The 24,937-nt window shown below is 29.6% G+C and overlaps 1 protein-coding gene across 1 annotated transcript in view; it reads right to left on the reverse strand.

The window, feature by feature from the left end:
• Nucleotides 1-1,541: 1,541 nt before the first annotated feature.
• The window catches only part of LOC107453082 (uncharacterized), a 150,644-nt gene continuing 127,248 nt past the window's right edge, over nt 1,542-24,937 (reverse strand). Inside the window, exons 2-3 of the mRNA XM_016069762.3 lie at nt 11,459-11,619; nt 1,542-2,073 (exon numbers count right to left, since the gene is read on the reverse strand). Of these exons, the coding sequence (XP_015925248.1) occupies nt 2,011-2,073; nt 11,459-11,619 (224 nt within the window). The 3' untranslated portion in view covers nt 1,542-2,010. The remainder of the gene's footprint in view (nt 2,074-11,458; nt 11,620-24,937) is intronic.

Genomic DNA, 24,937 nt, shown 5'->3' on the forward strand with positions numbered 1-24,937 from the left:
TAGACTGAAGCATGAGATCCAAAATCTTAATTATCAGGTGATACAGCTTAACTATTTTTAAGCAGCTGAAACCGGTTTATGATTGTGTATCAATTGGTAATACAATACGTTAAAAAATAAATACAAATAAGAAGTATATAAAAATTCTCCTGAAGAAAATCCATGACATTGAATATAAAAGTATTGAATATAAACTCGTGCTGAACATATATTTATTAAATAAACTGCAGTTCCTCTAATAATTGGGTCCAATTATTGTAATATAATACCTGATATAATAAATATTTTATATTTATATAATATATCGTCCAATCGTCTGATTTACATTATAGATCGTCTAATTTAACCCATTGATACACGAACGTAAACAAGTGCAAACCGGTTTGAATCGCAATTAAAGTAATGGATGCGCAAGTGTAAGTTCCACTTTATCGCTGGATAATTTTGCGGAGAAACTAAAAAAAAAGCTTTTATCTTAATCAANAAAAAAAAAAAAAAAAAAAAAAAAAAAAAAAAAAAAAAAAAAAAAAAAAATTCTGATTTATAAATAACAAGGGGACGACACTTTTCAACCATTCTTTAAAAGCCGATTATTTAAATACACCTAGTTTCAGGAAATGACATGAAAAGATTGGAATGTTTTGTGCATCATTCAGCAATAAATATAAACAAACAATAAACATAAACAGTTTTTTTTTGTCACGCATTCTTTTAAGTAACAATGTTTGTTTGTTTTTCTCATCATACATAAATATTCAATCTAGCAGCAATAAGTACACTTACATGATTAAAAAGGATTTTTAAAGCATGCAGACAAAATCTCTCTATTTCGCATCTTTTGTGATCAGGTGTGCAAACAGTTCACTTTTTTACCAATTACAACTATTCAAAATAGAATACCAATATCTATCCATTATTATTATAAAAATAAAGTATTTTAATATAAACATTCATACAGTTTTAAAAATTTTCTAATTTTATGTATATGGCTGTTTTTTAAAACATCTGTTTCGTTTAAAGTAGAGTCTTAATATTCATTCGATTATTTAAGTCTTTACTTTTTGCAAAAATAAAATTTATTGTAATATAGACGAAATAATTTTTTCTTATAAATAGATATTTATTATTAGACCTTAGTTGATATTTATTCTAAAAAAACACGTTTCAGTAAAAACTACCTACATAGAAGTAAAAACTAGTTGATAGAAATTTATAATCATTAAGTTTATGTTTGATTGCTCGCAAATAAAAAAAAAAGAAAGCATTAGAAACTGGCTTTGAAAGTTAAAAAAAAAAGTTAATGTGCTCAAAGATACAACTTAATTTCAATTGGATTTAATTTTTTAAAAATAAATTTGTAATTAATTTGTAATTGACTTTTATTAATTAATCTCAATAAGAATTAATTTTTTTAAAAAATAAATTTTTAATTAATTTAAATTTATTTTAATTAATAAATTTTATTCAGATTTTTTTAAAAATAAATTTGTAATTAATTCTTAATTTTAATTAAGTAATTTTAATTCGATATAATTTTTGTAAAAATAAGTTCTTAATTTTCAATTAATTTAATAATTTACTAATTTTAAATAATTTTAATTAACTTTAATTAATCTTAATTATTTTTCAAGATACTTTCAGTCATGGTTTTTATAATGGCAGGAAGAAGTATTAAAAATTTCCCAGAAAATAAAGACTCTCTCTAGAATAGGAACTGTTAGCACACCTCATTTGGGGGGGGGGGAGCATACAATGATTGAAATCAATTGCAAATGGATGGGGGGGGGGAAGATTTAAAAAGATCCCTATAGAGTATATAATGATTAAAAATGATTTTTTTCCGCATACAAGAGTTTCCAAAAAATTGACGAGCACTTCCATATCGTAATGGTGTAAAGGATGGGACGAGAGTTTCTTGGCTTTTGATAAAAGGGACTCACAGGCGTATTTTTATTGTCTTTTGGGTGGGTCATTCATCCAAATCCATTGATGCATCTTTCCTTGGCGTCTTCAGTAGCGTCCTCTTGCCCACCGCAGCAATGCATCGGCTAAAACATCTAAATGAGCTTTCGTCTGAAAAGAAAAAAGAAGATCAAATATTTTGAACATGTATGAAGAAAGGTACGGTTTGTCTAAATTGGCTAAATAACAATCTATTTAATTGTTATTTTATAATATTAAAACAAAAGAGTCAAATAACAATGAATAAGATTGTAAATGAAACAGTGAGAAAACCCCCACCACCTAAAACGGTTAAATAACAAGAACCCATGAAGCAACTCAGTTCCCTGCAACTGCGTACATGTCATTATTGAGAGAGCTGATCTCATGATTGACAGAACGGGGGTTCGAGTCCCAGCGTTGACATTCCCTGTAACACACTCTCCAATGCCCATTCTCTAAAGAGATGTCCAGTTAAGTTTCTTTCTTTACGGTTTTGAAACCATGGTGGCTGTAAAAGGTAAAAATACCGTACAGTTTTGCATTGAAGATTTTATAATCATACTAGTTGTAAACGGTTTCAAAATCGTGAAGAAGAGAAATATTCTTTACCAGTTAATCAGATGGGTAGGTTATTTTACCATGATTTTAGAATGAAAACTCTAAAGTGAGAACTCCATTTATCGGTGACTATGGTAACGAGGTATAACTATTTCAAGTGGGTCATTGTTTCAGACATCGAGATAATATATTTTCTGCCTGCCCTTGAAGGAAAAGAAGCCCTCCCTGAAATGCACTGTTTTCATAGCAGCATCGGACATAGCATGGCGGGCGGAGTTCTAACCGTAGACAAACTATACAGACATTACATAACCGTAGACAAACATTTGTTATTGTATTGACCCAAAACAAAATGTGAAGTTAGAAAATTGATAGGACATTTTATGTTTTATTTTTAATTAAGAAGTTATTTCTGAAAATGGTATACACTTGAGATTATTTATTTATTTTAATAATCATTGTAGCATTTTGTTATTTCCTCAAACTATGGTTTTAAAAACATTATTTATTAGCCAATATTTTTATTTTATTTTCATTCAAACACTTTAAACACTCGAAGATTAATAACGAAGATTGTAACAATTATTTGTATTTTATATTACGATATTCCAACACCTTTCTAGATTTTGCACATTTGTTAGCATTTTTGTTTTGTCCATATCCTAGTTCTTATTTTTATTTAATAATCGTCGTTCAACAGCAGACAAAATTTTTGGGTTTATGTTTACTAATGTTCAACTCCGTTACCTTGTAATTTTGAACCAAATCCAGAAGACAAGGGAACTCCTGGATCAAGTATTGGGAGAAATTTGCCTTCGTGAAGAACTTTTTAATGGGTTACATGGAGACCACGGTTAGCCTAATGGCAAGGGGATCCGTCTACCACTAAGGCACGTCAGAACTGCGGTCGGTGCGAGTTTGGAAGGCCATCAAATGAAATATAATAAAATTCCTTCTTCTTAATGTGAATTATACGGCAACAGGTTTCAAAAATATTCCTTGAAATGTGAATTATAGGGCAGTAGGTTTCGCGTAAAGAAGCACTCACTGTAATGAAACGCAGATGAAGTAATGAAGACTCCAGGAAATGGGGCCATTACTGAGGGCATAATAACTGTTTTGGATCTTTTCGAGAAGGCTTTAATTTTACAACTTGGGAGAACTGATTTCGAAACCAAGACATTTCAAATCAGTTAATTGTGTCCTCTCGGGGATGCTTTCAAAAAGAGATGATGTTAGGCAACTTTTTTCCAGGGATTTTTTATAATAAACTAAACTCTTAAGAAAATAATGTTCCAATAAGAAATAACTTTGAATTTTTCAAATAAAGATGATACTATATTTTTTGTCGATAAATATGTAAATTGACATTTAATATCACAATTCTTAGGTCACTTATCTTAAACTCTTAGAAATTTCTAGAAAAAAAATGGTTAGATAACAATTTATTGAATAGTTATTTCACGATATTCAATCAAAAGAGTCAAATAACGATAAATAAAATAGTAATCAAACAGTGAGAAAAATAGTTTATTAACTGCTTTCACCTAATACGGTTACAGAATTTTATCGCAAGACCACCTAATGAACTGTGTACACATCATAGCAGAGCGGGCTAATCTTATGACTGGCAGAACTGGGATTCGAAACCACACTATTTCAACACAAGAAGAATTTCAAGTGTCCGGCACTCTCCATTACCTTACGAAAAGCTATGTCTAGTTAAATATATATATATATTTTTTTACGTTTTTGAAAAATGCTAGATGGTTAACCGTGTAGTTTTGCATTTATTGTTGCATAACCATACTATTTGTAAATGGTTACGAAACAATAAAGATAAAAAATATTCTTCACCGTAAGCGGTTAATCGGATGGACAGACAGCTGTCATTTTTGAATGAAAATTCTAACAGGGTAGGTGATGAACTTTGCTATAAGATACTGAGCATACTGTATAAGATACTGTATATAAGTACTGCTATAAGATACTGATTTAATTGGTTTTAATAGTAATGTTTTTAATTGTTTTACAATATTGTTCTCTTGTAATTTTTGCACGTTTATCTTTTAAATTGCTCTCTTAAATTTTTCTTTTAATTGACATTTTTAATATATTGCTGTTTTAATGTTTATCACCTTACATGATTTTAGCTGTTCTACGCCCGCCATGTTCATGGGCTGTTGCCATGTCTGATGTGTATTTAATGTAATTTATGTTTGTACTGTTCTCTGGATTTTTTTTTTTGATTTTAATAAACATTTACCCGTATGCCCTAAATAAGGGCGGGTCGGGGTAAATTCTTCCATAAGATACTGAGCATGGTTCGCGATACTATCGTAACAGAAAATTTTCCAAAATTTTATTTCCCGCGTAGACATGATGTATATATTTAATTTCTTTGACAAAATGTTTCATTCTTTAAACTGTAAATCACAATCGTGTTCAAGAAAAGTAGCAAAATTTCTTTTGTTCATAGTTAAAATTTCTTTATTACCCTTTTTAATAGTTTTAAAAACATAGATTGTACTAAAACTAACCCATTTACCAAAATATAAAAAAAAAAAAGATTTCAATTTTAGTATATTCATGCATTTTTTTCGCATATTCATGTATTCATAACTTTCACTTCTAAATAGTTTGTATTTATTCAATAGTTGCTTAAATTAATAATACACTGTTAGAATTTTCATTCTAAAATCATGGTAAAAAAACCGGCAGCAGTCTCTCCATCTGACTAACCGTAAAGTTTACGTTAAAGATTATTTTTCACCTTTACGGTTTTGATTAACGTTTACACCTAGTACGGTTATAAGATCATGATTACAAAACTATGCTGTTTTTCAACCAATTACAGCTACCATGGTTTCAATACCGTATGAAAAGAAATTTAACTGGAGCTCTCGTTAGATAGTGGTCATTGGAGAGTGCAGGACACTGGAAATTCTTCATGAGTGTTAAACGGAATGTCAACTCCGGGACTCCAACCCCCGTTCAATCGGTCATGAGTATATTTCTCGGCTATAATATGCAAGGAACTAAGTAGCTTCATTAGGTGGGTGCAATAAAATTTTTGTTATTTAACCGTTTTAGGTGAAATCAGTTAATTAACGATTTTTCTCACTGTTAATGGTTTCCTTGCCATCTTATTTATAGTTATTAGACTGCCTTGTTTAAATGTGGTAAAATAACTATTCAATAGATTGTTACTTAGCCATTTTCCGATAAATTTTTAACAGTGTAGAAAGATTCAATTGGAAAAATACACTTATTTTTCCAAAAATAGGATATCTAACTTTAAATCTTTTACAATTTCTTCTCATTGATAAATGAAACCAATAAAAAAAGGGGAACAAAAGTATAAGAGCTCATCGGAATACAAGTGAACCAAGCTTTCCCCTTTGAGGTAAAACGCAAATTTTTGTTCCCTAAAATGGGTTTTTATTATTATTTTGAAAAGGGAAAAAAAAAGGATATTATACTGCTGAATGATTTGTGGAGTAAACTCATTGTTATGCATGGGGAGGAATCTTTCGTTGGGACTCTAGAATTGCAAGTAGGTCTAAAAAGAGGAGAAAATGTCAAAGACTATTCGAACGCTAACTTTTTTGTGTTATTCGTAAAAGGTATCGCAAAGAATTATCTGTGAAATACACGAGCGTCTTTTTTACTATGTAGAACTACCACACAGTATTAAAAAGGTTTACTTAGTTTTTCTTGGTCAGAATTAAACAAAAAAGTTCAGAATTAAACATGCATAGAAATTTATTTATATTTATATAAATTTATTTATAGTTTCAATCCAACTAAAATAAAAACAATACTCTGAATTATTATACTAAGCAAAAGATATAAATGAATTGAATAGTAAATAAACTTATTATTATTTTCAGTAGAATAAAAGTTATAAGCTGAAAGCCAATATTTATTCTTTAAATTTTTTTAAACGTTTATTATCGAAATGGATCATAAAATATAAAAACAATGCATAAAAAGCATGGATAGAAATTTATTTATATTTATATAAATTTGTTTACTGTTCTAACTAAAATAAAAACTCTGCACTGAATTATTATAATATAAATGACGATTAAGATATAAATGAATTGAATAGTAAATAAACTTATAATTATTTTCAGTCGAATAAAAATTATAATCTGAAAGACAATCTTTATTCTTTATAATTTTTTTTAACGTTTATTGTCGAAATGGATGATAAACTATAAAAACAATGCATAAAAAACATGGATAGAAATTTATTTATATTTATATAAATTTGTGTACTGTTCTAACTAAAATAAAAACTCTACACTGAATTATTATAATATAAATGAAGATTAAGATATAAATGAATTGAATAGTAAATAAACATATGATTATTTTCAGTCGAATAAAAATTATAATCTGAAAGACAATCTTTATTCTTTATAATTTTTTAAACGTTTATTCTCGAAATGGATGATAAACTGTATAAAACCAATAATAATAATAATAATGTTTTGTGAAATTTAAAATCCTGAATGGCGCCAGAGTGTCTAATAAAAATAAAACGTTTTATCATTTTTTTTAAATAAATCGTTCGAAATGTATTTACTTCATTATCTTTAAACCAATTAAAGTCAACAGCATATTATGATTAAGTTATGTTGAAAAGGCGTCAAACCAATTAACTTCTCTCGTCTGTTCGTAAATTTAATTCCATTTCTCTTCTACGAAATTAGGTAATGGAATGAATGCGTTATTGATTTTGCTTTACTCGCATCTCTTGAATATCAAATTGATTTCCTTTTAATCATACAAAAAGTTATTTGCCAAAATATTTAGGAAGAATAAATTATCTTTGCTTTTTCTGTTTTGTTTGGGGACAAAGCTTTTATTTTATCGTGTTCCAACCAATTTTATTCAATTTTTTTTCTCTAAAGAAGCTACTTTCTGCTTTAGAGAGCACTGTTAGAATTTTCATTCTAAATTTATGGTAAAATAACCGGCAGCAGTCTGTCCATCCGATTAACCGTGAAGTTAACGGCAAAGAATATTTTTCACCTTCACGGTTTTGAAACCGTTTACAACTACTATGGTTACGAAATCATGAATACAGAGCTATACTGGTTTTTTAACCATTTACATCTACCATGGTTTCAAAACAGCAAAAAAATTTAACTGGACATAGGCTTCTCGTTAGTGGGCATTGGAGATGTGTGTTTAAGAGAATGGAGGTGTCAACGCTGAGACTCAAACCCTGTCGGTCATGAGATGAACAGCTATAATATGTGCGCAAGAAACTAAGTTGCTTCATTAGGTTGGCTTAGTGGGTGCAATAAAATTTTTGTTATTTAACCGTTTTAGGTCAAAATAGTTAGTAAACGATTTTTCTCACTGTTTACTAGTTGTATTACGATCTTATTTATGGTTATTTAAATGTTTTGTTTAAATATGGTAAAATAAGAATGAAATAGATTGTTATTTGGCCATTTTTTCGAGAAATTTCGTAACAGTGTGTCAAAAAATAAGCAACAATTACCAAGCCACAAATTTAAAATTACGAAATAGATAAATAAAATTTTTTTTTCAAAAACTAATCTCGTTTTAAATTTTTTTTAAAGAGAAAGATTTTTTTAATGTTTAATTTATTGTTTACATTTGACCATCCTATTCCAGTCATTAATATTCCATTTTTCTGTACGACATAAAAATATAATTATATTAAACTATTTCTCATTGTTGTCGGTAAATTCTCCAGAAAAATCATAGCATGGAACCCTTGATTAACAAGAATGATTTAGGTTTCTTGGTTGTAATAAAAACTGTTTGATAAATGTTATAGATACTATTTTTTTCTATATACTGTAATAATATTTAAATAATATTATACCTATATAATACTATTTTTTTTTCTTGAAAAATATTTCTTTTTCCCCTCATTTTACTGTATTTGAATGTAATATTATTTTACGATCTGTTTTCAATAGAATGCTCTATTATCATCACAAACCAATTCAATGCATGTATCAATTTCGGGTTTACGACTGTTTATGTTCAAATCCTTGCAATTTTGAACTCAATCCAGATCAATCATCCTAGCTCCTAGATCAAGCATTGGGAGAAATTTGCTTTCGTGCAGGACTTTTTGATGGAACTAACTCGCACTTGCGTTACATGTAGAGGAAAAACACGAAAACCTCTCACTGTTCGTCTAACGGCAAGGGGACTCTAACCCATGATCTGTCTACCACTGAGGATATTTTACGTCAGCACTGTGATCGGTGCAAGCCGGATGCGGAATTCGTATCGACCAGCCATGGCTGGGATTCGAACTCAGTTCACTTCATTGTATGACGAACACTCTTTCCCCTAAGTCAGCACGACTCTGGTTTACATTATATATATTTATATTTATTTATATCCGTCGTTGAACAGTCGACCCATTTTTTTTTCGGTTTACGACTACTAATGTTCAACTACGTAGCCTTTGTAATTTTGAACCCATTCCAGAAGACAAAGGGAACTCCTGGATCAAGTATTGGGAGAAATTTGCCTTCGTGGAGGACTTTTTAATGGAACTAACCAGCATTTGCGTTACATGTAGAGGAAAAACACGAAAACCTTCCACAGTTAGCCTGACGGCAAGGGGACTCTAACCCATGATCCGTCTACCACTGGGGATATTTTTACGTCATCAGTGTAATCGATGCAAGCCGGATGTGGAAGTCCATCGCTGGGATTCGAACCCGGTTCACTTTGAGTCATCGCGGCTCTTCAATGAAGAACATGACGTCACCCTTCTTCAATCTTCAATAAAATGTCCACTCAAATTGATTATTTTAAAACTTGCAGTGAATGACACTCGATGTTTACAAACATTAATTCATTCATTAAACTGAATTAATTAATTTTATAAGGGAGAAAAATTTCTCTTTGTTAACCAAAGTAGGACAGTTTTCAAGAAATGTTTCCTAAAACACACAGTTGGGACATAATAAGTAGACATCCACTTGAGTAAACCACTGTTTTCTTGAATTTTTTTGATTTTACTTGACAATTATTCTTTTATAGGTCAAGAAAACTGTTCTATTAAAAACATTTTAACTAGTTTTAAAGTAAACTTTTAGGTGTTACTATGACAACAGTGATGTTATTACAATACAGAACATTAAAGTAAAATCACCGAATTATCATCCTCTGCAATGATATACGGTGACTTTTGTTAGGTAAAATTTCATATATAGAGAAATAAAGTAAGTATTTAATTTCAGTGAAAGAAGGAATGAAAGATAATTAATTTGTAGTAAGTGAGTTATTTTTTGGAAGTAAGTAATTTTAAAAATATTCTCCTTTATTATCATAATTATTACAAAAAAAGTTCTAATAATAATTTATTTTAATCTTACAGTTTCATTTTATGGAAATAAGTAAAATATATATGTAACGAAGGTAAGAATTAAAAAATAATTTATTTTTTTAAAGTTAAAATTTTTACTTAATTCAAATATAACTTTTTAACTGTTTTTTTATTACACAATTGCGAATAATGTATTTTAATTATGAACTGACTAGAGAAAGATGACTTTTATGTAAACTAACAAATTCAAATAAAATTTTGCTTCTCAGTTCCAAAGAACAAAAAATAGGACTACATTTAAAATTAAAAGTAAACACTTGAAAATGATTCAAAATTTATCAGAAAAATCTTTGTATAAAGAATGGAAAAAAAATTATCAAAAGTTAAGCTACTCAAGTATTTTTTTTGTTTATAATATTCAGCTGGACGTAGAATGTAATTTGGATGGTTCGATAATATAATTTTATATATTGTTAACAAGGAGTAGAAATGATATTGTTTAACTGCCTCACAACAATAAAGAAGTATAATTTCATCGTCGAATTATTCTTCGACCATCAAAATCTTGTCCTTGCCCAAAAACAAGGCAAGATAATAGCAGAATTATTATATAGTATCCAAACCAATGCAAAATAGTATTAGACTAGGAAATATTAGTTTGTTATATAATGCAGAGATAAGACTTTATTCTAAATAATATTTTATATAAATAAAATAAAATATTATTTCGCATTATTCTTTTTATTATTGTATTTATTCCTTTTATTATTGTATATTATTTCGTTTTATTATTTATATTTTAAAACCGTGCTGAACACCCCCCCCCCCATGTTCAGTTTACGGCTANAACCCCCCCCCCCCCGAATGTTCAGTTTACGGCTATCAGTGTTCGACTCCGTAGCCTTAAAATTTTGAACCCAATCCAGATGACAAGGGAGCTTTTTGACTTTGTGGAGGACTTGTTGATGGAACTAAGCTGCATTTGCGTTACATGGAGAGGAAGACCACGAGAACCTCACACGGTTAGCCCGGTGGCAAGGGGACTCTAACCCAAGATCCGTCTTCCACTGAGTATATTTTATGTCAACGCTGCGGTCCGTGCGAGCAGGGTGAGAAATTCGAATAAATCAGCCTTTGCTGGGATTCGAACCCGCTTCAACTCATTGGGAGGCCAACGCTCTATCCCCATAGCCATTGGGGGTCTGTGAAATAATATCTTATAATTTTATATTTCATAACCGTCGTAGAACAGCTGACCCAATTTTATGGGTTTACGACTACTAATGTTCAACTCCGCAGCCTTGCAATTTCGAATCCACTCCAGAAGACAAGGGAACTCCTGGATCGAGCATTGTGAGAAATTTTCCTTCGTGGAGAACTTTTTGATGGAACTGACCTGCATTTGCATTACATGGAGCGGAAAAACCACGAAGACCTCCCACGGTTAGCCTGACGGCAAGGGTACTCTAATCCATGATCCATCTACCACTGAGGATATTTCACGTCAGTGCAAACCGGAATTCGTATCGAACCCGGTTCGCCTCATTGGAATTCGAGTGCTCTATCCCATGCTTCTCTGCGAAATAATATTAAGTAACACTTTATTGGAGCACTTACCGTTTTGTAAAACATACATGACATTCTGTCTTCGTCTTCAGCAGCCGCGCAATCTATAAAACCGTCGCAGAGCATGTGGTCATCTATACATCTATATCGGCCCATTCTGTCGGGTGTCGGACACGCGAACCTCTCCAATCCATCGTCTGAAGGAGCACATTCTGTGAAAAGACAAAAATGATTTTATAATATTTATCGGCATGCACTCCGATTGAATGACAGCTAACACTCGGCAAATAATCTTTTAATGCGGTAAACCTTTAAACGAGATCTGCTCAATTCTACCTTAATCCAATACAAAAACCGACTTCAACACTGAAAAGTCTCAAGGTGAGAATATTCTTAAACTTTTCGTATGCCCAGCTAAAATCCACCTCTTAATGGCAGTGTGGCGTCAGTTTAAACCATTTTATCTAAGTGACTTTATGAAACAGGCTTTAAAAAATAATTTTTGATCCTTTTAAGGTTTGAAACTGCAATATTTTTGCTTCATTGAAAAAAGATTTTTTTTGTACAAACATTTTCTAGACAATAAAAAGTGAATTCCGAGTTGCAGAAAAGGTGACAGGTCTTCTGGGAAAGTATTATTAGCTAAATCGAGGAAAATTCGTAATATCAGGGATTTGACTGGAATGCGTGCCTAATAAAGCAAATACACAAAATAAATAGAAATCTTAAACTTTTTCTTCAGGCACTTAAAATATCAGCGAATGATTACACGCTGATTTATTTTTTGAAATTTTAAAGCATTTCATGAGTAAGGTTTGCTTATTTCTTACTTTAAAAAGTTCTTTTTCAAAGTCAAGAAGAGAAGAAAATACTCCTTTATTTACTGCATTAGGTAAGTTTTCACTGTTTCCAAACAGCGCAAAGCATCAAAAAATGTAACAGTTTTCACTGGAGATTTTTTATCATTGACTCCTGTGTCATTGTTTCCTATAAATGTACGTCATTGACTTCATAAAATTATTCTTTATCTTATTTCAATTTACTCAAATGAAGAAAAAGAATAATCATTGAAGAGAAAATTTTTATTAAAAAAAATATGTAAAAATCTAAGAATTTTTTTAAATTTTTTTTAAAGTAAAATTATTTCTTTATTTAATTTATAAATTTAACTTTAAAAACAATTTAATTTCTTTATAATTTATACTTATTTTTTGAAGAAAAAAAAAATTCTTATTTAGTTAGTAGAACGAAAATATTTAAAATTTTTAGATAGTTTGAAGAGTAGATTTTTTTTAAATATATATTTATATACTTTAAATAAATAATAACAAACTTTTCAGTATTAAAGAAATGAATCTTCAATTTTAATAATAAATGAAAACAGTATTGATCAAATTTCAATAGGAATTTTACTGTTTCTACTACGAATACCCAAGTCTTGATGGTTTATGAAGGCTTCAGTGATGGTTCAACATCATTTGATGGTCATTCATGGTTTTTGATATGCCTTCCATCATTGAATGGATGGAAAATGCTATTTTAATACTATGATGGTTAACCATCAAGAGACTTTCAGGAATCCATGATAATCCGTGATAGTTCATGATGGTTCCAACTATACATGATGGTTTAATAAGAATTCTTGTTGGTTCTCAGGAATCAAAACAATTTGGATTATTTAATGGTTACCATCATGGATTATTGATGGTTAATTAGTGATGTTGGTCCATCAATGGAAAACCATCAAAAACTTTGACTGGGGAGTCTATTGTTAGAGGATCTATGCGCTCCAAAATTTTCGTTTTTAGTGCCAAGCTATTCCAAGCCAAAATGTTTGATGGTTTATGTAGGTTTCAGTCCGATTCCTGATGGTTCGACATCATTGGATGGTTACCATCATCCAACATTTTCCAATATGAGTTCGTGGTTTTCGATATTCCCACAAACTTCCATCATTCCATGATGAAATATGATACTTTAATACTATGATGGTTAATCATCAAGAGAAGATTGATTCTCATGAAGGTTCCTAGATTGTGTCACCCTTAAAAATACCATAACAATATATTCACTGACCTTTAAAATATGCATCCCATTGCCTATATANTATATATATAATTTCTTTTGAAAACATCAAAAACAAATATTGCTTGGATTTAAAGAACCTAGGTCTATCTTGAAAAACTACAATCTTATACTATTTTCATAAGAAGAAGAAATGAAATTCTAGAACATGCGTTCCACATTTTTATACCAACCGTCAGAGAAGAAAAAAAAAGGAAGAAAAAAAATAATATAATAAAAAAGTGCTGTACATAGAAAGTAAAAAAACATACTGGAACGAGCTTAAGGGTATTCGAGAGAAAAATGTTTTTTTTTCGTTTCTTCAGGCTATGAAGAGAGTATCGTAGCTATTTCTGGCGAAAAATTGACATTTTTAACCTATTCCAGTGCATATATTTTGCGGAAGTGGAGATCAACTTGTCCTGCTAAAGATTGAAAAGCTGAAAAAAAGTCGTTAAAGAAGAAAATGTTTTTTATTTTTATGTTCGCTCTTTTAATTTTTTTTTCTTTTGAAGATTGGTGCATTTTTAATTTATATTATCTTGGTGTTGTTAAAAATTAGTAGAATTTTTTATTTTGCTTAAGTCTTAGAATATCGTTTGGCACTCTTCTGAGTTTTTCAAAAAACCTATAATTTCTTCTTTTCCTCCTTTTTTTGCAAGTTTTGAAACCCTGGAAAATCGTAATATCCAATAATTTATTTTTTATGCACTCTTAGAAATTTAATTAAAAATGGTCAAATAACAATTTATTGAATGATTATTTTACCATATTTAATCGAAACAGTCAAATAACCTTAAATAAAATGGTAATCAAACAATTAAGCTTAAGAGAACCGGTTTATTAACCGCTTTCACCTAATACGGTTGAACAACCAGAACCACCTAATGAAGAAACTTAGTTCTTTGCAACTGCGTACAGATCATAGCCGAGCGAGCTCATCATGACCGGCAGAGTGTTGACACCACAGTCCATTCGCCATCAACACGTGAATAATTTCCAGTGTCCGGCACACTCCAATGCCCATTACCTTACAAAAAGTAAAGCTCCTGCTAAATAATTATTTCTTTTTTTACGATTTTAAGAAATGCTAGTTGTAAATGGTTAAAGAACGATATAGTTTTCTAGTCATGGTTTTATAACCACACTTTTTGTAAATGGTTTCAAAACCATAAAGGGAAAAAAATGTTCTTTACCGTAAATTTTACGGTTAATCATTCATGATTATCCGTAAAAATGTCAAATTCGGGATGTTAGGTACAAAATGTCACATACGGAAAACATATAAATATTATCCATATTTATGGAAAAATAACTGGAGAGACAGCTGCCAGTGATTTTTCCATAAATTTAGAATGAAATTTTTAACAGTGAAATAGATTTTTTTTGTAAAGAAAAATATAAGGCTGCTTTCAACAAATACATATTTTTCAATAACAATGAAATAAAAGGAGAGTCCTAAAATGCAATCTAAATATGTTAATTAATTTGTGCAATGTACTTTATGACATCAGAAATTGCATTCCCCAAAATACGCCCGGAAAATATTCCTTGTTTCTTTCTGATTATACAAAATGGCATCATAAAAAATGAAGTATTTAAAAATTTTATTATGAAAAAATAATTTTTGTTCATTGTCCAGAGAAGGAAGTCAACCGCATTCCAATTAAGTACAGTTTTTTTTTTTTGACACTAATGCAAGGCTGAATTGAATGACTTCCAAAATAGTATTTTTTTTGATACGAAACAACATAGAATTTTTAGTTACTTTTTATTAAATAATTAAAAAATTTTTTTTTCTCTAAATTTAATTCTAAATCTAATCTAAAGTATAAACTGAATTATTGAAATGAATGGGACAACAAACAACAAATGCAAATGTCTTTTAGGACACTAGANGTTTTTTTTTGACACTAATGCAAGGCTGAATTGAATGACTTCCAAAATAGTATTTTTTTTGATACGAAACAACAAAGAATTTTTAGTTACTTTTTATTAAATAATTAAAAAAATTTTTTTCTCTAAATTTAGTTCTAAATCTAATCTAAAATTAATGAATTAATATTTGAGAAAAAAAAAAACTGTATTAACAACAAGTGTACAGAAGTTTAAGAAAATGTATTTGAGTGGATGAAGTATTTTAAGAACTATTGAAGATATGTGAAGTAGGAATTGAAGAAAAAAAAAGGACAACTATTAAAGTATAAATTTGATGTTCTTTATTGAATTTATCAGACATTGCGAACATAAAATAATTAAACACTTAAACTATCTTTTTTGTTCAAATACATAATGATCACTGATGTTATCTTTAAAATTGGAGAAAAATATGAAAAAGGAAATAGAATTTCATTTGCTGCGCTTTAAGCTGCAATAGTAGGATCCCCGAGGAATTAATCTAGCTTCGTAATCACCATGATAATGTTAATTTCAATTTTTTGGCATTATAAAAGAATCTGCTTTGTTGATTTATACGATAGAAAAAATGATTTTAATATTAAACTAATTACTTGGAATTCTAATGTTTTCGAAAACATCTATTTAAATACCATTTTTAATCAAATAAGTAGAATTAAAGGAATAAGTTTATTTATCCAAAAAGCAAGTAGACAAAATCTTTTAAAATAAACAATAGATACCCAACTAACGTAATTAAGTTCTACATAAAATCATTGAGTTAAATGTATGTTATGATTAACTTCTTTGTTTACTGATATTTTTCCAAATCAGAATCAGGCAAATCCGTGTCTAAAAATCTGTGCAATTTATTCTCTCTCTCTCTTTACAAGAATAAATAATAATTTAGTAAAATTGTACAATTGGACCTTTCTAATTATAAGCTTCTTTAAATTATTCAGTATAATATTATTACCTTGCGCACATCCATTTTCGTAACAATCCTTGCTAACTAACAAATCAAACGCGCTTCAGTACTGGAGTAAAAACGCAATCCTTCTATTTACCTCTATTTGCTCTTCCATTTTTCATAATCTAGCAATCTCATTACAAAAATATTTTGAAAGTTGCCCGTTGTTGTTGTTGTTACTTTACGTCGCACTAGAGCTGCANACTAGCAATCTCATTACGAAAATATTTTGAAAGTTGCCCGTACTTGTAAGTTAATTTCAGTTCGCTACTAGCTTTATAGATTTCATTTTATGCTCTATTCTGTTTTTTCTTTATATTTTATTTTCTATTTTTACGCGACATTTTTACTTAATGTGTTCTATTTAATTTTCTGTAAATTTTGAGTGCTCCGCTCTTCACACTATTGTATTGATATATTTTGCTTTGGCTATATTGATTGTACAATATTAGAAAGCACTTCTTTTTGTGTACATAATCGCGCGAGCTGATGAAGAGATTAAATCTTTTTTTTGTTTCCCGGCCATTTAATATATATTATTTTAATATTTTTTTAAAAATATTTTATTTTAATAATTTTCTTACTCTCTTTTCATTAATTCTTAATATTTTCCATGTTTTCTCTCTCTCTCTCTATATTTTTTTTTTATAATTTTATAACCATCGTTGAACAGCTGACCCAATTTTGGGGTTTACGACTACCAATGTTCAACGCCTTGTAATTTTGAACCCAATCCAGAAGAAGAGGGAATTCCTGGATCAAGTATTGGGAGAAATTTGCCTTCGTGGAGGACTTTTTGATGGACCCATTTGTGTTACACGGAGAGGAAGATCACGAGAATCTCCCACGGTGAGCCTGACAATTCGATGAGCGATGAAATTCGGCATACGGATAAGCATGAGGGAGGTCGACACATCAATATTTTGGGTTAAACCATTCATGAGCGAAAAACCAAATGGAATTTTCTGATTGATTAAGCGTTCTAAATTTAAATATACACGTTTCAACTTTTCACATATTTTAAAGATAACACCAGTTATATTTGTAAGCTTTTATCGCTATTTGATCAACAGAAAATAAAAAGAGTTTACTGTATGGTGTTTTAAATATTTACTTACTTTTTTATTCGCAATGTCATATAAATTCAATGAACACCATAAACGCTGCACCAAATTAATGCTTCTAATTTTATCTAAAGCACGTTTACATTTTGTTAATAGTAGTTCTTTTAAAACGCGTTTGTAAATGGTAAATAATTTAAAATAAACGGTAATTGATATGGAAAAAAAATTATGGATTCAAAGGCAAATATAATGGAAAAGTGGTACTAATTCGCTTAGGTAGGTGGAATGTAAAAAATCTCCATACTATTAATGATTAATGACGCCTAATTAATTTAGGTAATATGTGCTTATTGGAATAAATGAAATAATTTACGAACTAAGAAGAAAAAGTAATGGAGAAAAGGTACTCATTAATCTAGGTGAATTGTAAAAAAATGTCATATTATAATTGACGATGCTTAATTAATATTGATAATATGTATTAATTTAAATAAAAAAAATCTAAAGAGGAATGTTATTGGTAGAATGAATGACTTTGTACTGCCAAAAATTTGAAATAAAATTTTTGCAAGCATACTTAGTTACGTTAAGAATAATTCTGTTATATTACAATTCTGTTTTCCACAAAGAATGTCACTTACCTGGTTCTTCCACTAGGCTCTTCAAATGTGTCGGTTTATGACTTTCGGTTTTGACCGGGATTTTTTTCATGCTCAGAACTTTTCTTTTTTTTAAGAAGAACTTTTCTTTTTTTCCAGAACTTTTCTTGTTTTATGGATTCTTTTTTTTAATTCACTCCATACAAAGAACAGATATTCAGCTACTTCAAAATACTTTGAGTTCCGGTCATAATTCTTTGGCAAGGTAATTTAAATTTAATATAAAACAATGCTTTTTCTTAAGTTTTCATCTCGATAATGCTCTTGCATACTTATTCAATAATAATTGCTTTAATATAAAAATTGAAATATAGGGTTTTGTCAAACTAATTTATGTAATTCTATTGATCTTAACTCAAAATGTTTACCTAAGCATTTCTCTTGCTGTAAAAAGTGCACTTTTTACCATTCAAGTATTTCACACTTGATATTATTAACATTTTATTGTACAAGTTTCTTAGATAATTTAGAAGCTTCTCCAAAGTATTTATTTAAAGGACATATTTCTATTTTGATATTAGTGGAAGGAAAATTTATTAAAGGAAAATATGTATTTATAAATTATTTCAGTTCCTCTAATGTTCCACGATTTCGGCGTTTTATGCAATTTGAGAAAATATGATTTTTATTTATTATTAATAGAAAAGGAGAATGCTTAATCAAAATTCCTTAATTAATTAATTAGAGCTTTATTTACCAAAGCTTTTCTCTCTAAAAATAAATCCTTGAAACAAAAGCTGTTCAATCATTTTAAGAAGAAAACATTTTAAAATGCTCCGAAATGAATTTTTATTTATTTATTTATAAAATTTCTCTTCTAATCGAGTCTTTTTCAAGAAATCTTTGAAAAATTTACTTCATGAATAACGACAAAAATATGCTTAATAAATCCAGACGATAATATTCCTTAATTAATTAAGCTTTATTTGGGTTTTCCCAATTCGATCAAAGTTTTTGAAGCTCAGAGCGTTCCAGTGAGGTGAACCGGGTTCCAGCGATGATTGGTTGATGCGAATTCCGGCTTGCACTGACCAACAACGCTGCACTGTCAGAATTTTCATTCAAAAATCATGGTAAAATAACCGTCATTTCGATTAACCGTAAAGTTAACGGTAAAGAACATTTTTCACCCTTACGGTTTTGAAAACTTTTAAAACTAGTATGTTTATAAAATCATGAAGACAAAACTATACGGTTTTTAACTATTTACAGCTACGATGGTTTTGAAACCGTTAAAAAATGAATTGAACTGGACATAGGAGCTAGGCTTCTCGTTAGTGGGCATTGGAGAGAGAGCAGGAGATGTGTGTTTAAGAGAATGGAGGTGTCAACGTTGAGACTCGAACCCTGTCGGTCATGAGATTAGTTCTCTCGGCTATAATATGTACGCAAGAAACTAAGTTGCTTCATAAGGCGGGCTTAGAGGGAGCTATAAAATTCTTGTTATTTAACCGTTTTAGGTAAAAATAGTTAGTAAACGATTTTTTCACGGTTAATAGCTTCATTGTCATCTTATTTATGGTTATTCGACTGTGTTGCTTAAATATGATAATATAACAATTAAATAAATTGTTATTTAGCCATTTTTTCCGAGAAATTTCTACCAGTGTGACGTAAAATATCTTTATATATAGACGGATCATGGGGTTAAAATCCTCTTGCCGCCAGGCTAACCGTGGGAGGCTTTCCTCTGCTTGCAAAGGCGGGTAATTTCCACCAAAAAAGTCCTCCACGAGGGCAAATTTCTCCCAAAACTTAATCCAGGAGTTCCCTTGTCTCCTTGGGTTCAAAATGACAAGACTACGAAGTTGAACATTGGTAGTCGTAAACCCAATAAATTGGGTCGACATTTCAACAACGGTTAAAAAATAAAATTCTCGCAATTACGTCATTTTTCGAAGTTTTTTTATTATTTTAAGTGTCAATCTTAATAGTTTCAGGGATCGATAGCAAACATTTAAATTATTTAGTACTAACCTCTTATTAAGTTAGGAAATTAGACGTAAAAACTAACTTTATCTGCATAAACATATATTTTTTTACATATTTATATTTTTGACCTTCAAAATATAGGGGGTTTCAGCAATCTGGGAAATATGGTTCCCATAGATTGGTCAGGAGAGCGATCCAAAGTTCCTTAATGTTATTTTCATTTTTTTGCGTTTTTAGTCATATTTTTAAAACTAATTAAGCAACTAAAAAAAAACTATTTACTCAAAGATAATTTCATGCCAAAAATAATTTTTGATACTTTTTTTTATAATTGCGGATGAAAAAATTTTGAGTTATGAGGTATAATTTTTTTATACCATATTAATCTACGTATTTTTCTATACCAAAATCTAAAATTTCAACGGTTTTTATTTAGTAGAAACCAAGAAAAATTAAAATTAATTATTTTTAAAGAAATAATTTGGTGACAATGAAGAAATACTTAAATGGGGTGATTAATATTTAAATGTAGATAACTTACGGGCACTTGACTTACGTGCCTTTAGAGTAAAATTTCATTTGATATTTTTTTCGCTAATAACCAATTGCTAATCCCTTTTTTAAGTCTCTTTTTAAGTCTTCTAAAAATTTATTCGTAATTTAATAAAAAATGGAATAAAACATTTTATTGAATAAAAAATATTTTATTCAACGAATACCGAGTTTAATAAAAGCATGTTTCTGATAGAATGTGATTATTCATCAGTTATTTTTTATTTTATTTTTTAATTCATTCTTTGAATAATTGACACAATTGCAATAATGTAAAAACGTATGCATAGATTTGGAATAATATATTTATCAATGTATATTTTATAATTATTAGTACGAATATGTCTTCAACACTTTTAATCATCTTCTCAACGTATTGCCTATCGTCTTAAAATAAAGTTTTTAATTACCTGTCCGTGCGTGTTCCGCAGAAACATTTTAACAACAATTTAATTAAATTTTAACATATCTGAAAATCTTATTCTACCACGTATATTTTCTATTTATATACTTATCAATTGTTTTAGTACTTTAATTTAGGTTTTCTTTTGAAGAAAAATTCCTTTTAAAATTATTGTCAAGTTTTTATTGAAAGAAAACTTGGAATTATTGCCTGCTAGCTGAGAATAAACTCTTGTTCAAAAATATTTTGCTGATCAAAATTATTCGATGAAAAGAAACTATTTACTAAACATACTGTTTTTTCAAAAAAATGAAGATATATTATTGATTGTTTTTTTATTGTTTCATATTTATTTGAGAGATGAAAAGTAAATGTGTGCATAAAAAGTACAACAGTTTGCTTTGTTTTTTAAATGAACAAAAAATTATATAAACATACATTCAACATTCATTCTTGTTCTTAACCGCTAAATTTGAGAAAGTTACCTTTTTAAAAAGGATAAATAATGAAAAAATTTGCTTAAAACGATGTTTATATTGATTCTCAACTTTAGCACAATTCAAAAAATATTGTTATATCAGGAAATTGCTATATGTCTTATTTTGTTAAAACAGCAAATACTAAAAATAGAAAATTTTGAAAAAGATTCTAAAACCGTGCCATTTTTTCAATATCTCAAAACATTGTTCTTTTTCTAACTTTAAAAATTCCTAATGCTAAAATAATATATATGTTGAGATTTTTAGATAACATATTATTTTATAAATATAATTAATATGTTTAGCAAATAGTTTTAATTTACGTTTTTTTAGAAATTATAAATAGAAATTCTTCTTTTATTTCGCTGTAAAAAGAGAAGAATGTTTATGTTTCTTTTATGCTCAATTGAAACGTGTCAATGATTTAATTAACTCCTTAATTGAAATCTGTTTAAAATTAACATTTCATTTCTTGAAACAGCTTGAAACAATTAAATTTATTAGAAATTAAACTTTATTTTGTTAAGAGTGACAGGAAAAAAGAGTAAAGAAAAGCTCCATCATACTTATAGTTCATACATTTAATCATAATAACTTGAGTATTTTAAGCAAAAAAATAAAGGCTAAAATATAAACTATGTTGAGATATGTCCCCTTAAGTATGCACTAAAACATATCTAGAATAGATTTTGGTTAAATGAATGAAAAATATATTTTCCAAAAATTTCGAATAGGGCGGAGGCGAAATAATTGCAACTACTTAACTTTGAGTTCAGGGGAGAGGGGTCAATCAAAATTTCTGATGAGATCTTCTTTTGTTCATATGAATGCCTTTTGTTAACGATATTAGTTTCACACCATTTCGAAAGTGGAAATGCATTTTGCCCACATTTGCCTTTCCCTGCGGTTTTTTATAGTTTTTTACTATTTAATCTTTTATGTATTTTACTATCTATTTCATTGTTGGGCGATTTTTCCAGAGTTTTATTCTCGTTGCAACTTTACATTCTTTCATCATCATTCTCGAGTCCCATTTATTTTCCTCTTTAATCTTATACTGAAGAAAAACATCTGTAAGGGTTCATGCGGTCTTTAACTGAAATGAAATTTTTAACTTTCTAAAACATAAGATTTCGTTAACAGATATTTGAAGTTATATATTGAAAGTTACATACACTCCATAACAAAAAAATCCAAGATGGAGTTGTCCGATTGAAACGAAAATTGGTGGATAGGAAGACAATGTACAGAATAGTAAATGATTAAAATTTCAGAACAATTTATTGCAGAGTTACAGTAACAAGTTCAATAATGTGTTGACCCTCCTCTAGGCTGGATACAAACTGCCACACGGCGTGGCATAGACCGATAAAGCTCCAGGATGGTCTCTTGCGGTATTTCCTTCCAAATTCGATCCAATTGTCGAACGAGGTCATCAACATTCCGTGCCAGATGCAATCGCCTTCCCATCACATCCCAGACATGCTCGATGGGAGAGAGATCTTGTGATCTGGCAGGCCAAAAAAGAGTTTGACAAGCTTGCAGACAGTTCATAGCAACACGTGTGGTATGTGGTCTGGCATTGTCCTGCTGAAAAACCAGCCCAAGACGCAGCAAGAGGAGCGGTAGCAAAACAGGTCTTAGGATGTCGTCGACGTACCGCTGTGCGGTAAGTGTACCTCTAATGACGACCAAAGGGGTCCGGCTGTCAAAGCAAATGGCACCCCAGACCATAATGCCTAGTTGAGGGCCGGTGTGGCGTGCAATAGTGAAGGCAAGATCCCTCCTCTGCCCTGTGAGTCTCCAAACACGTCTTCGATGATCGTCAGGACACAGTTGGAAGCGGGATTCGTTGCTAAAGACTATACTTCCCCAGTCGGCATCATTCCAGCCATATCTGTTCAAAACATTCATGCATACGAAATTTCAAAGCAATCGGATGATTGCTTCTTGGTGCGTCGTTTTTTTTGTTATAGAGTGTATTTAATACTGTGGGAATACCGACGGTAATAAAATACACTTATCTTCTTAGTTTTGCTGCCACTATTACAGTTTCTTAAGGATTTTAAGAATTCTGCTTAAAAGGAGACTATCTTATCAGATAAGTGCATGTAATGATGGTAAGAATCGTAAAATAAGTTTGGAATAAAAGGAATAAAGCAAAGAAATTCTAATAGCAATATTTGGTGATCGTAACTGTAGAGCGATATTATACGGTGAATTTGCGAAAATCCGTTTCAGAAGGTATAAAAATATCAGATTCCTTTTTGAAATTATCTTTTTCTAAAGAAAGCCACGTACCTCACATGTATTTGGTAGAATTAAGAAAAAATTTTAAAAAATGAATCTTACGTTCTTAAAAATGCATTTTTCCATCTTTTTAAAATGTCACAAATTTCTTCAAATAATAATAATAAAAAAAAAAAAACAAGAAGTATCGCCGTAAAGATATAAAAGAAATACCGAAAAAAAAAGAAATGTAATAAATGTATATTTAAAACCTTGCGAATGCAGATTATAATTTCATCCAAATATTTTACAACTTTTACGAGACCTTTTTCGTGATTTGCCCTACAACTTTGTATATAATTAAATTAAAATAATGTAAATTTGCATAAAATCTTAATATTTAATGCAGTTTAAAACAACTTAAATACAAATAATGCCTTATAAGAATCTGACGTGTTCAAATACTACAATCTTGGAAAATTATAAATAATTTATAAATTAATTCAAATTTCATTTTTAAGGGAGATGAAGGAGAAAGCAATCTTTTTTGGGGCAGTAATCAACTAGAAACAAATCTGATGCCTAAAAGATATTTTTCTATTAATTCTTTAAAAAAAGCCTTTTTGACTCGATTTATCATAAAAACGAATCCAGTTTTTATTTCATTCTTTATTATTCTCTCAGCTTGGTTGCTTAGCAACGGAATATTTCTCTCTTGTCGATTACGCGGTGAGAGTACGGTTATAGTAAATTTCTAATCCTGCTATGGCGATAATTCTTGGTTTCTTTTTGGGATGATGTCAAATATATAAAACTTCCTAGCGACCTAAATTTTGATCCATTTTTTGTTCCAATATTTTGAGGGTCAGGAATCCAAATATATATATATATATATTCAGAGAAAGTGCATTTTTGTGTCTGATTTTTCGCAACTTAATTAATTATTAGCTCTAATTAATTAACATATTTAAAGTCATTCTCAGAAACCATTAAGATTGACACTTAGTACGTGAAAATCCGATCATTAGGACGAAAGTTATTCAGAGTGATATATATATTTTTGTCTCCTTTTACTTTCTATCGCTGTTTGCTCTTCGATGTGGCGATGAGTCAAGTTAAGAATGATTTCAACAATAAAACAATAAATTTATTTAAGAAATAAAAGAACTACTTCAGCAGCCGAGTACATTGCTGCTTCCTAATCGTTTCATATTAAAAAAAATCTCTCCTACATTTGTAAACAGACACAGTAGTTGTGGCGCTGCGCCACCTGCTGGACAAC

This window comes from Parasteatoda tepidariorum, chromosome 1 (assembly GCF_043381705.1).
Source record: "Parasteatoda tepidariorum isolate YZ-2023 chromosome 1, CAS_Ptep_4.0, whole genome shotgun sequence".
NCBI classification, from domain to species: domain Eukaryota; kingdom Metazoa; phylum Arthropoda; class Arachnida; order Araneae; family Theridiidae; genus Parasteatoda; species Parasteatoda tepidariorum.